This window comes from Cebus imitator, unplaced genomic scaffold (genome assembly GCF_001604975.1).
Source record: "Cebus imitator isolate Cc_AM_T3 unplaced genomic scaffold, Cebus_imitator-1.0 Scaffold83, whole genome shotgun sequence".
NCBI classification, from domain to species: domain Eukaryota; kingdom Metazoa; phylum Chordata; class Mammalia; order Primates; family Cebidae; genus Cebus; species Cebus imitator.
In genome coordinates, this window is record NW_016107398.1 from 2,304,150 (window position 1) to 2,316,944 (window position 12,795).

General features: G+C 34.7%; 1 protein-coding gene across 3 annotated transcripts in view; it reads left to right on the plus strand.

The window, feature by feature from the left end:
- SLC38A6 (solute carrier family 38 member 6) overlaps positions 1–11,597 on the plus strand; it is a 63,609-nt gene extending 52,012 nt beyond the window's left edge. For 2 of the 3 annotated variants that reach the window (XM_017533937.2, XM_037740429.1), the window contains 8 exons: positions 2,176–2,241; positions 2,479–2,532; positions 4,351–4,430; positions 5,109–5,209; positions 9,621–9,745; positions 10,872–11,016; positions 11,127–11,221; positions 11,403–11,502. In XM_017533937.2, coding sequence (XP_017389426.1) covers positions 2,176–2,241; positions 2,479–2,532; positions 4,351–4,430; positions 5,109–5,209; positions 9,621–9,745; positions 10,872–11,016; positions 11,127–11,221; positions 11,403–11,483 — 747 coding nt within the window. In that variant the 3' untranslated portion in view covers positions 11,484–11,502. Of the gene's footprint in view, positions 1–2,175; positions 2,242–2,478; positions 2,533–4,350; positions 4,431–5,108; positions 5,210–9,620; positions 9,746–10,871; positions 11,017–11,126; positions 11,222–11,402 lie in introns of all 3 variants that reach the window. The other variant, XM_037740428.1, reaches the window with a different exon arrangement.
- The last annotated feature ends 1,198 nt before the right edge of the window (positions 11,598–12,795 follow it).

Consider the following 12,795-nt stretch of genomic DNA (forward strand, 5'->3'; position numbering starts at 1 on the left):
AAGTATTGGTATATTTGCTTCAGAATTAGAGTCTCAAGAGTTGAGAGAAGGCTTACTGAGAGCTAGAGTTTTAAAGGAAATAAAACTTGAGCAAAGGGCATAGAGCAGAGAGAACGGAGGCCTTTTGTGCAAGTGAACAAATGTTTTTAATACTTAATCTCGTTTTTCCCTTTGTCTTTCCAACCCCAAGACTTATTTTTTTACCAGCCTGAGCAAGGCTGGTAAATCTTCCTGCTAATCTTTCCTCTTTGTTGTTGGGTCTCATTTCACTCCTGTTCTATACTTATACTTTGTGAGACATTATTTCTGTCCACTCCATATCACCATGCAGGCTTGTAGTTGGGATGGATCTTTGCAGAGAAATTAGCTGTAGTAACTGAATTGTCTATTAATATAAAATCAGGCTGCTATTTATTTTTTTCTAATTAATAAAAATGATTATATTGCATTTTGGAGCATTGCTTTGAAATATTTTGATTTGAAAGCTTAAGAAATAACAACTGATAAATAAGGTAGCTCACATACAGAGTTTATCAGGGTACCTGGTGCACAGCAAGTGCTCAGTAAATGGTTGTTTCTGCCAACACTAGCACTGTTAATAAGGGGAAAATATAAGAAACTAAATTTGGGCCAGCACATTGGCTGACGCCTGTAATCTCAGCACTTTGAGAGGGTGAGGCAGGCAGATCACTAGAGCCCAGGAGTTTGAGACCAGCCTGGGCAACATAGCAAAACCTCACCTCTACAAAAACCACAAAAATTAGCTGGATGTGATGCTCACATGCCTGTAGTCCCAGCTACTTGGGAGGCTGAGGTGGAAGGTTGGTTTGAGTCTGGGATGTGGAGGCTGCAGTGAGCCAAGATTGTGTTACTGCACTCCAGGTTGGGTGACAGAGTGAGACCCTGTCTAAAAAACCAAGAAACTGAATTTGGAGCAGTTTTAGTGTGGTTGAAGAGAGACCTTATAACAACCTTACTTCTCTAGCTTCTCCCTTACCCCATCCTCATGGGTTTTTTTTTTTTTTTTAAACCTATCAAGAAAATGATGGTGAGATTATTGCTTTTGATTTTGTTATTTCCTTTTGATAAGTTAACCATTTCATTTTATGTCATATTGAAAACTTAAGAAATGTCAAAGCAACTTGTCCGGTTTATATAATAATTTTTTTCTTGGTGAGTTTTTTAATTAAGAGTGATTATTTAGTTCACTCATTAACTTAATCCTAAAAGTATACAATTTCCTTAGATTTGTTTTATCAGTGTATAAAATTTTGATTAAATTAGTCAAAATCCAAAACTAGATAAATACCAAGTAGGAATAGAAATGGTGTTTACGTATTCATCTCCTACAAAGGACAAATTCTTTATTCTTTCTTGCCCCTGTGTGCACTGGGACTAAGCCTGGAGCAAACATTTAGAGAGTAATTATGTGCCCTGAAACAACAGCAACAATGGTCATATTGACAGAGTCTCAACTATAGGTCTAAGAACAGGATGGCCACAATTAAGAGTAAAAACCGGAAACATTTTCATGGATTAATTCTGGGAAACAGCACCCCTACGATTTCTTTTAATGTTTTTTGTTTAAATTTATTTTTACTAGCTGGAGTTCCCTAGCTCTATGCTCTTATTCCAGCCAGCTTTCTCTACATTCACCAAAAATAATACAAATCTGTAAAAGTAAGGAGGGCAGCACTTAATACATACATCAGAAATCCCTGAGCTTCTCCTGTATATAGCGTCTCTACTTATTTCTTCCTATGGCATTTCCGTAAACTGCTATTAAATGTTTCTCTAGTCACTACTGATACCTGCTCCGCAAATAACCGTATTCCTGTATGACTGTCACCGAAAACAAGGTGTTCCTATTTTAAGTTGCACTTAAAAAAAAAAGCCTTGATGCTGTTGGAATTTTGAATGTTGACACAGAGTACCCTTAGTCTTTAATGTGGAAGATCTCTAACACCTTGTGGTCCCCAACCCCCTCCCTATCACAGGTGATCATGTTAAATGTTGACCCCATTCTAACTAGGAAAAGTCATAGAAGCAGAGACTCCTGTTAGCATCATATTTGATATGGTATTAGATTAATTGAAATGATATTGACCTATTTAAATTCATTTTTTTAAATCTTATAAGAAATGATCTGAGTGCTGATTCTGTTTACTTTTTTAGGTAATAATTAAAAAATGGTCCATCCCTTGTCCTCTGACATTAAATTATGTAGAGAAATGCTTCCAGGTAATAGCTTATATTTTCTTCTCAGTTTCTTCCTTTTTATTTCAAACTAAAAAGAAAAGAAAGACTATTGATTCTTTTCAGATTAATGAAAAAGTAATGGCTATATTGCATTTTAGAACTTTGTTTTGAAATATTTTGATGTGAAAGCCTAGTAATAATAAATTCATCATTTTTATTGATATATTTGAAATTTAATGGCTGTTGGTTTCTCTTTTTCCCCTCAATACTCTTAAACAGATTTCAAATGCTACAGATGATTGTAAACCAAAGCTCTTTCATTTCTCCAAAGAGGTGTGTAAGTTATTAACAGATACTTTTAGTTGATTTTTCACATTTCAAGTTTTAAGAGGTTTGTGTAACAGGGTCTCTTAGGTCTTTGTACCTGTAACTAATTAATTTTCATGAAAGTGCTAAGTATAGGATTGCCTACCAGAAGAATACTATTATTTAACACAGGGTGGCCCATTATGAAACAGCCACCTTTTTTTTTTTCCTGGCATGCCTTTAAATGGAGCCTGTTTTAAATGGGCCTTTGCCTAAAAGAACAGATTTACCGAATGTCTGGTCTGGCCAATAAGGTCCTCTGTGGATACAGACTTCCTGTTGCCCTCTGGACTTGTAAAGCTAAATAGCCAATTATATCAAAAACTCTTCCCCTGTGAGTAGAACCTTAGTCTGTAGCTAAACAGCCTCATCATTGGACTAGTGATTGAGCCCTGCAAATATATATTCTGGCCAACATTCCAAAGTTGAAATTTATGATGCCAGGAGTAGAGACTAGAGGACCAAATCTTTTTGCCTTCTCTACAAGCCATAGGATACTGGAAATGCCTGTAAGAGTCCCTGAGCATCAGCAGAGGAGACAAGAACTGTGACCTGGATGGTCTCTGCTTTACCCTTCTAGAAGAGCCCAGTCTTCCCTGTTGCTGCAGGTTTCTTCGTCTATACTTTCTGACTCTGCTGAAATGCTGTTTTGCATAGGTCCCAGATGATAGAGTTCCCTCTGCTCATGTACAACTCTATTAGTGTAGAATGTTAGTTTGGTTACTCCTCCATGCGGAATTTTCCTTTTTATCTCTAGTTTTTGAAGGAGAAATATCTGTCTGGCCCCAGAAGGGAGATTACCACATTTTTTACATGGTAAAGACCTCCAGATGCCTTAAAGATCTAGGTACGATAATTGACAAGCCAGGAAATTGAGCAAAATATGAAATAGAGAATTTGTGAATTAAATTCTTATTCCCCTAATTCAGCCTCAGGAAACACTACAGCTTCCTTTCTCCTAATATTCCTCAGATATATTAAGACTCTAGGCTTTGTGTCCCAAAACAGGTCTTCATTTCTGGAATTTCTTTTAAGAGCCTAAAAGTTAAGTGGAAATTTTTTAGAGCAGAAAGGAGAAAATAGATCACCATCATCTGTTTGGTAAAGATATTTTTCACTTAAATGGTAACTTTTTTGCTTTACTCTGACTCTTAAGTATTCTAATAATAAAAACAAAATAAAACCTTATACTTGTATATTACATTGGATCTCTTAGGAGTTTGTAGGTCTAGAATAAATGATATTCATTCCCACTGAAAGAGATCCTACTCAGAAATGCTGGCAATATTAAAATATAATTAATATTTTCAGTATTCCCTTGGATTGTGTTTATGAAAGCAGGTTTAAGAGCATTAACTATTAGTGCCGCTTAGGGTAATAAGATATATATAAATTCTGTATACATTTAAAAGACTAAGAATAAAAAAAGAACATTTCTAAAATGTTATTTTTATCTTATTTAAATATTATTTATCTTATGTAATTTTAAAAATCTTATCCAGCTAATGTAGAAATAGTGATTGTAGTAAAAGCAACATGGTATGGGAAGGAAGACAAAAAATATTCTGGCTAGTACAGGCAAGCCAACTATCAAGTAAAATATTTGTTGATGATCATAAGTGTTTTTCTCTTTTAGAAATTCTTGTTTTAAAAAGAGATGACTCATAAAAGATGAAATAAATTTAATCAAATTGATTTTTTAAAGAACTGAGCTTGTTGGCAAATGAAATAATGGTTTCAGTAGAGAAGCATTTAATAATTTTGTCTTTTTGAAATTTTTTTCAGAGTGCTTATGCCCTACCAACCATGGCTTTTTCATTTCTCTGCCATACCTCAGTATTACCCATATACTGTGAACTTCAAAGGTACTGTAGAGTCCTGGAATATTTTAACTATATTGTGTATCTTTTTACCTCTAGGGCTTTCAGATTGAATGACATTCTCTTTTATTAATGCTTTTCTCTTATCAGTGGATTCTAAGTGTTAGTTTAAAACAAAACAACCAAGAATTAGTTCTGTTCAAGTTGATAATGTTTCCTAGAAGTGTAATCTTTGAAGCCGGGCATGGTGGCTCATGCCTGTAATCCCAACACTTTGGGAGGCCGAGATGGGTGAATCACCTGAGGTCAGGAGTTCAAGACAAGCCTGGCCACCATGATAAAGCCCCGTCTTTACTAAAAAATACAAAAAAATTAGCCGGGTGTGGTGTCGGGCGCCTGTAATCCCAGTTACTCATGAGGCTGAGGCAGGAGAATAGCTTGAACCAGGAGGTGGAATTCACAGTAAGCCAAGATCATGCTATTGCACTGCTGCCTGGGTGACAGAGCGAGACTGCCTCAAGAAGAAGAAGAAGGAGAAGAAGAGTAATCTTTGTGTACTAATTTCAAATGATGAATTCTATTATATGCTTACTGATGAAGTGGGCTTAAATGATTGAGGAATTCTCTTGACTAGCTTGGGAGATTAGGAATTCTCTTGATTAGCTTGCTGCTTTAGATATAATTCACATCACATATTCTACCTTTGCTGTTTTTGTCTTTTAGTCCTTCAAAGAAAAGAATGCAGAATGTTACCAATACAGCAATTGCTTTAAGTTTTCTCATTTATTTTATATCTGCACTCTTTGGGTACCTCACTTTTTATGGTAAGTATATTTTAAAATTATAGATGACAAAATAATAGTTATATAGATAGCCTCACACCAATGTGTAGACTTTGTTTATGCCTTTTATTACTAAGTTAATTTGTTCAGATCGCCAGATTACAATGCAGTACTGTGGTGCCTCTCGAGGCCTAAAGAATTGGATTATCTTTCTTTTACGAAAGTAGTTCAGGTTTAAGATTAATAACTTCATATGGAAATTTTCTTAACCACTTAAGGAAAACTTCAGGCTTAGGGGCATTTATTCTTTCTATAAGAAAAAAATGTACAATTTTAATGATTTTGTTTTTCTTAAATTTTGAATTCAGTATACTAGTCTAATTCAAAAATTTGGGGCTTTGGTGAGTCAGTCATCTTAATTGCAAAAGAGCAAGTTGAGAAAGCAAAGGGTTTTACACTGGACTATAGCTGTATACTTAGATGTCAGATGTCTCTGCCTTCAGACCTGATTATTACAGGATTCAGCAGATGTGCATTCTGTGATGCCCCATGACCTTTCTCCTTAATTTTTTTTTTACAGGTTCTTTCAAATTTATGCAACAAAAATAAAATTGTGGTTTTTTTTTCTTTTGCAAAACTTACCTGCTTTGTATGTTGATTTTCTTTTTCCTCTTCTGTTAAGAACCTCAGGAAAAAGTAAAGTTCCATGTACACCATCAGGAAAAGCATTATTTCCAGTGTGAGCATGGTGCCTTGCTAGAGACAGTACAAAAAAAGTTACAACAGATTGTCAAGGTTTTCTGATCATCATTAATAAAACAAAATTACTTAAATAGATAAACTTTATTTTTGGATATTCGGTTTTTTGTTAGTTTTAATACAGACTTGAACTCAATAAGACTTTTCTGTGTCAACAAGATACTATAACATGGTCTCTTTGGATTCAAAAATATTTTGTATAGCAGCCTAGCTCTGTATTTCTTTTTATGAAAATTGTCACCTGGCACAAACACTGTTATATTTATGGATCTTCAGCAATGAGAAAAAGTCCAAAAACACTGGCCTCCTTCTTCTCCCTATAGATAAATAGAGCTATCTGGAAGAAAACTCAGATGGCTTACCAATATCCAGGCTAACTGAGAAATAGTTATGTGAATCACCATTAGGTGCTTAGAAGCTGTATTAAATTGTAGCTGTATTAGATTGAAAAGGGATGTGGAGGAGGGATGGAAACTACTACATTTATTTAGCTAACATTTAAGAGAGTGTTAGGTATTTTTTATATACTGCCTAACTTAATCCTTATAACAACTCTGCAAGCTCAGTGTAGGTTCATTTAGGTTGAGTAATTAGACCAGATATTGAAGCCAATTAATAATGAAATTGGGATTTGAATCCAGTTTTGTCTGTCTCCAAAGCCAATGCCTTTTTTACTGTGCTGTCTCCTCAGAAATTATGCCACAGAAGCCAGATCCTTTATTCCAAGTTTCTGTTAAGGTGAACTTTTAGAAAAAGGTGACTCACTTAAGCTGTAGGCATCTGTCTATGTCTATATCTATGTATAATCTATCTATCTAACATTATTGCTTGAACACAAAGGCTAAAGGTTTTCATCATGTAGATAGCATGTTTCCTAGACAGGGATTTGCCTAGTTATCAGGTAAAGCCATTATGTTGTCTCTGATGTAATCCCTTCTTCACCAATGCAGATTGTTCTGAGTATGCAAATTTTATATAATGGAGAAATATACATCTAAGAAAAATCACATGGTAGGTAGGTATATGATTGATTGATAGGTAGGTAGGTAGGCAGGCATGCAGGCAGGCAGGCAGGCAGGCAGACGGGTGGGTGGATGGATGGATGGATGGATGGATGAATGGATGGATGGATGGATGGATGGATAGATGGATTGATGGATGGATTATATAGATAGATGATTGATTGATTGATTGAATAAAGGAAACAAAAGTGAGTTTTCTCCAAAGACAGAAGAGGCAGATAATGATTTGCTCTTGAATTGTGAATCATAACAAAGAAAAGCCTTTGATCATATCTTTCTATCAGGATAACAGGAGCTTTGTGTGGTTGGAAGAAACTGCTGATTGAACCTGAGGTCTTATCAAGGGCTAGCCTCAACTTAAGGCTTACAATTCATTTAATAGATGAGCAACTAAAGCCCAGAGAGGCGATGTGACCTGTCACAGAATTAAAGGCAGGTTTCCTGAATACTAATCCAGTGTTCTTTCTGCTACTTTGTGATAATCTTTGTAAACTTAATACCGTGTTTGACAATGTGTATTAAACAAGACAGCCTCCTGACTTCAATGGCATATATAACTTGCAGAGATCAACATTAGGTCCTTTCTGAGATTTGTAGAGATTTGTCTGAATCCAGGGAAGCATGCAGTACTCTATCCCTCACATATGTTATGGTTCAGTTAAGAATACAGAGTGACTGGCTCCGAAGAAGGGTTTTCATCCTGGGAAAGTAGACACGTGACATCTATTTTGAATTTGTAATAAATCTAGTTATTCAAGATTCAAGAGCCACTTTGGATCCTTTTATCCAGAGCTCCCAAAGCTTAGTTACTTTCTAGATTTTGTCAGATAAAAGGGACCTAGAGGTATGTACCTAGATTAGTGATACTTGCTCTGATTACAGATGTGAAAGGAAGAGAAAAGGGTTCCTCTGGTGAGCCAGGCCAATGCCCAAATGTTGCATAATAACCAGGCCGTTTAAAAAGTCTACAAGGTTGTTAAGCCAGAAGTGTTAATAGCTCATTTTATGATTCAGAAAATGGAAATAAAATAGTTTACCATATTTCTCCAAAGACTCACAAGTATCTCACAGATTTGGAAATAGAATCCAGATTTCCTGGCTCTTCTCAGTCTCCTGCTTAGTCCAAATCCCACATTGTGTAAAGTATGTCTTTGATACTTTAGACAATTCATTTCTCTCTTGTTTCCATTATCACTAGTCTAGTTCAGATTCTCTTTACCTTTTAGTGATTGTAACAGTAGCTGTTAGGCCTGTTTGGGGTCTCTTTTTCTTCCAATCTGTACTCCTGCTTAGTTCAGATCATAATACCCTGTTCTTTGTAAGTCATTATTGCATTTCTGTGGCCTACCAGATTGAGTCCACACCTCATGCAGAACTGTATTATTAGGTCTGAAATGCATTTCCAGCCCTATAACCCACATCCTCTGTAGTACTTACTAGACCACTTATTTTCTCAGATGCACATTCCCTTTGCTTTCGCTTGCGCTGCTTCTTGCTTCCAGAGAATCTCTTCCCCCACATCTTTGAACATCAGTGCACATGCATTGGCTCATGTAATATGTATCCCTATAGTAACTCTGTAGTTCATAGTAACTCTATAGTTCAGTATATTACCGTTTCCATTTTAAAGATGTAGCAACTGAGAGACTCAGAGAAGTTAAGTTGCTATTAACTGGTGGGATTTGAACATTGTTCTGTGTCATCACAGTTTAGAATCTCCATAGCTCTTGTTTAGAACTCTCTTGCCACTTATATGTGTGTATACACTTTCTATCATATTTGTGTGTATTCATGTCATCGCTTAAGTTCCCTGAGAACAGAGTTGTGTTTTCTTTTGGTTTTGATTACCCTCAAAGTATCCTTTCTAAAACATATGCTCCCAAATCAAAAAGCACCATACTATGTTAAATACAAACTGATATTTTCCCACAAAACACTGATACGCAGTGTTTCTGAGTCCCCTCACTCTTCTTACCCCTTGTCTAGGTTGAGGTGAGGGAGATGTTGTGACAATGGAAAAACACTGTGGAGCAAATCTTGGACAGGACGTATAAATCCTATTGCTGACCACCACACGCTGGCCTACTAAGAAAGGCATTTCCCTAACACCTCTTTTTGTTCTAAAACATGAATCCACAGATAAAATGTAACATGCACCAAACTCTATGAGATTCTAGAAAACATTGTGGTATTGAGGTAAAGATACTGGCTTTAGCACCAAAAAGTGGTAGATGCATGGCTCTGCCCCTATGTGTTATGTGATCTGAGGCAAATAATTTAACACTTTTGGACCTACCTGCATATTAATGTTGTTATCATAGGGATCAAATTCAACAACACATGTGAAAGCACTTTATAAACAAACAGCAGAAATGTTCAAACTCTTAGATTATGGAAAAGTTCTAAAGAGATATTTTAATATATATATTCATTGTCATGTTATAATTTTAGAGGTTCTATTTATTCCGGTTTTTATTAAAAGAAAAAAGGTGATAGATTCAATAAAATATTTAATTAATGTGTCTGTTTCATAGGATAGGGGAAAGGCCAGGATTTGGTCATGGGAATCTAAAATCTGTTATCATCCATTAGTGCAAAGAAGAACAATTTTGTTGCTATTGACATCTTAGTACTTTATAATGTGATCCTTCTTATTATTGTTTTATTTACAGACAAAGTAGAGTCAGAATTACTAAAAGGTTATAGTAAATACATACCACATGATGTTGTTGTTATGACTGTGAAGTTATGCATATTATTTGCTGTGCTTTTGACAGTCCCTCTAATCCACTTCCCTGTAAGTATTCTTAAATGGTTTTTTTTTTGTTGTTGTTGCTTAGTATAGCTGCTTCCTAATAGGGCAACACTAATTCTTTGCAGAATAGAATGTTTGAGTCACATCTAGTCTTGTATATTTTATTCGCTTGTCAAGTAATTGATCAAAGACTTCATACTTGCATATGGCTCCATGAAAGCATAAAAATAACAGTGAGCCACTAAGCTAATTTGTGCTTTTTTAGATTTAGTTTATTTAGATTTACGTTCTCCCACAGCATTGTTTCCAATTTAGAAACTATAGTTCTTTTAAAGTTTTTGGTATTTCCCCCCTTTAATTCTGTGTCAACCCCCACCTTTAATTCTGTTTTCAAAAAAAGTGCATGAAGAAAAGTCAAGTCAGCAAAAATAAGCTCCTTCTAGTTTATTGTAAATTTATTTTCACACGGGCATTCTAGTTCAATCTTGGTCAAAACATTTTATTTGCTCTAGAATTGTAATTTAAGGGGCAGAACAGATTTCTGAGAAAATGGGAAGAAAGGCTTTGGGTATAAATGCATCTGTATGGATTTTCTCTAATGCTGAGTTTTGTAAGAACTGAGGCTTCAGGCCTCCTCCCTGTTTGGGCTACAGTGCCAAGATTACAGCAGGGACTGGATAAATTTTTGTGGGATGTGACTGCCTGCTGTCCCTTTAGCAGTGGGAAGTATAATTAACTATTTTTTCATATTTACAGGCTGTGAAACATATATAAAATAAAATAGTAAGTGGTGTTTCTTTCCCATGCCATGATTTCTTTTTCTATTATAAATTATTTTTTTATCTGTTGAATTTAATGAAAATGATTCTTTGAGATTTTTTATATTTTTATTGCTGGTAATTTAAAAAATTATGCAACCTAAAAAATTGCATGTGAAAATTTTTTCTAGCATTTAAGCTAAATAATTTTTATGAAGCTTACATGGAAAGGTTTAGTGTATAAACAGTTTTTGTGTATGTACACTTTATAATAATAGTTTATGCTGCATTTTTGGAATCTAAATGATGTAGGAGGCAAAAATATTATGGTTATTGTATATGTTTCTCTCAGCAAATATTTTGACTTTGATACTTCCTCTTTGCTAAATGTTTCTTTTTCTGTAATACAGGCCAGAAAAGCTGTAATGATGATGTTTTTCTCCAATTTTCCATTCTCATGGATTTGCCATTTTTTTATCACTCTGGCACTCAATATTATCATCGTTTTGCTTGCAATATATGTTCCTGACATTAGAAGTGTGTTTGGTGTAGTTGGTAAGTTTTCTGCTTCAAAACTTAATAAAATAATAAAATTGATAAAATTGTTACCCAACCTTATATCTGAATCCAGCAGTATCCTCTCTTTTTTTCTCTCTGATTTAAAGGTGCCAGTACATCAACATGTTTGATTTTTATATTCCCAGGACTATTTTATCTTAAACTTAGCAGAGAGGATTTTCTCTCGTGGAAAAAGTTTGGGGTAGGTTGTTTTTGTTTCCTTCTTTAAGGTTTATTTTTAAGAAATAGTTTGTCAGTTTATATTATTTTACCTACATCAAGAAAGTCAATGTATTACAAAATATAAAATACATTATTGCGGAGTATGGAAGTTTAACAAATACGCTGATTGTATTGTTTGTCTTTTTTTCTTATTTCCGCAGGCATTTGTTTTGCTCATCTCTGGAATTTTGGTTGGGAATTTTAGTTTAGCATTCATCATTTTTGATTGGATTAATAAATAAAAGAAATATTTTCCTACTTACAAAGAATAATATATCTCTATTTGCAACAAGGAATTATTCTGGAAGACACCCTGGATGAAAAATAATATTTTAATAAAAATTATTAACAGAAAAGCAGAACAAAATGGCAGTAGGTATGGGGAAGTAAGTATAGCAGTTTTAATCAAAATAAGAAACTCGAAATGCTCTTAAACGTATTGGGCCATTCTTTTGTTTTTCAAATTACTATTTTTAATGGTAGTTTTATATTTGCAGAAATACTGAACAGAAAGTACAGAGTTCACGTATACCTTTTTACCCCCAACATACAGTTTCCCGTATTATTAACTCTTGCGTTTGTGTGGTAATTTTGTTACATTTTATGAGCCAACATTAACTATTTTTAACTAAAGTTCATAGTTTACCTTAGGGTTCATTCTTAGCAACCACTAGCAACCACTGATTTTTTTTTTAACTTTTATTTTAGGTTTGGGGGTACATGTAAATGTTTGTTACATAGGTAAACTTGTGTCACGGGAGTTTGTTATACAGATTATTTCATCACCCAAGTATTAAGCCCAGTACCCAATAGTTATCTTTTCTGCTCCTCTCCCTCCTCCCACCCTCTATCCAGCACCCCAAGTTGTTTATCCCTTTGAGTTCATAGATTCTTATTTAGTTCTCACATGTAAGTGAAGACATGCAATATTTGGTCTTCTTTTCCTGTGTTAGTTTGCAAAGGATAATAGCCTCTACCTGTGTCCATATTCCTGCAAAAGACATGAGCTCGTTCTTTTTTATGGTTGCTTAGTATTCCATGGTGTGTATGCACCACATTTTCTTTATCTAGTCCATCATTGATGGGTGTATAGGTTGATTCCATGTATTTGCTATTGTGAATAGTGCTACAGTGAACATTTATGTGTATGTGTCTTTATGGTAGAATAATTTATGTTCTTTGGGGTGTATACCCAGCAATGGGATTGCTGGGATGAATGGTAGTTTTGCTTTTAGCTGTTTGAAGAATCACCATACTGCTTTCCACAATTGTTGAACTAATTTACACTCCCACCAACAGTGTATAAATTTTCCCTTTTGTCCACAACTTCACCAGCATCTATTGTTTTTTGATATTTAAATAATGGCTATTCTGACTGGTGTGAGATGATATCTCCTTGTGGTTTTGATTTGCATTTCTCTAATGATCTGTAATATTGAGCTTTTTTTTTTTTTAATTTGCTTGTTGGGTGGCATGTATGTCTTTTTTTGAGAAGTGTCTGTTCATGTCCTTTGCCCACTTTTTAATGCAATTGTTTTTTTTTTTTTCCTTATA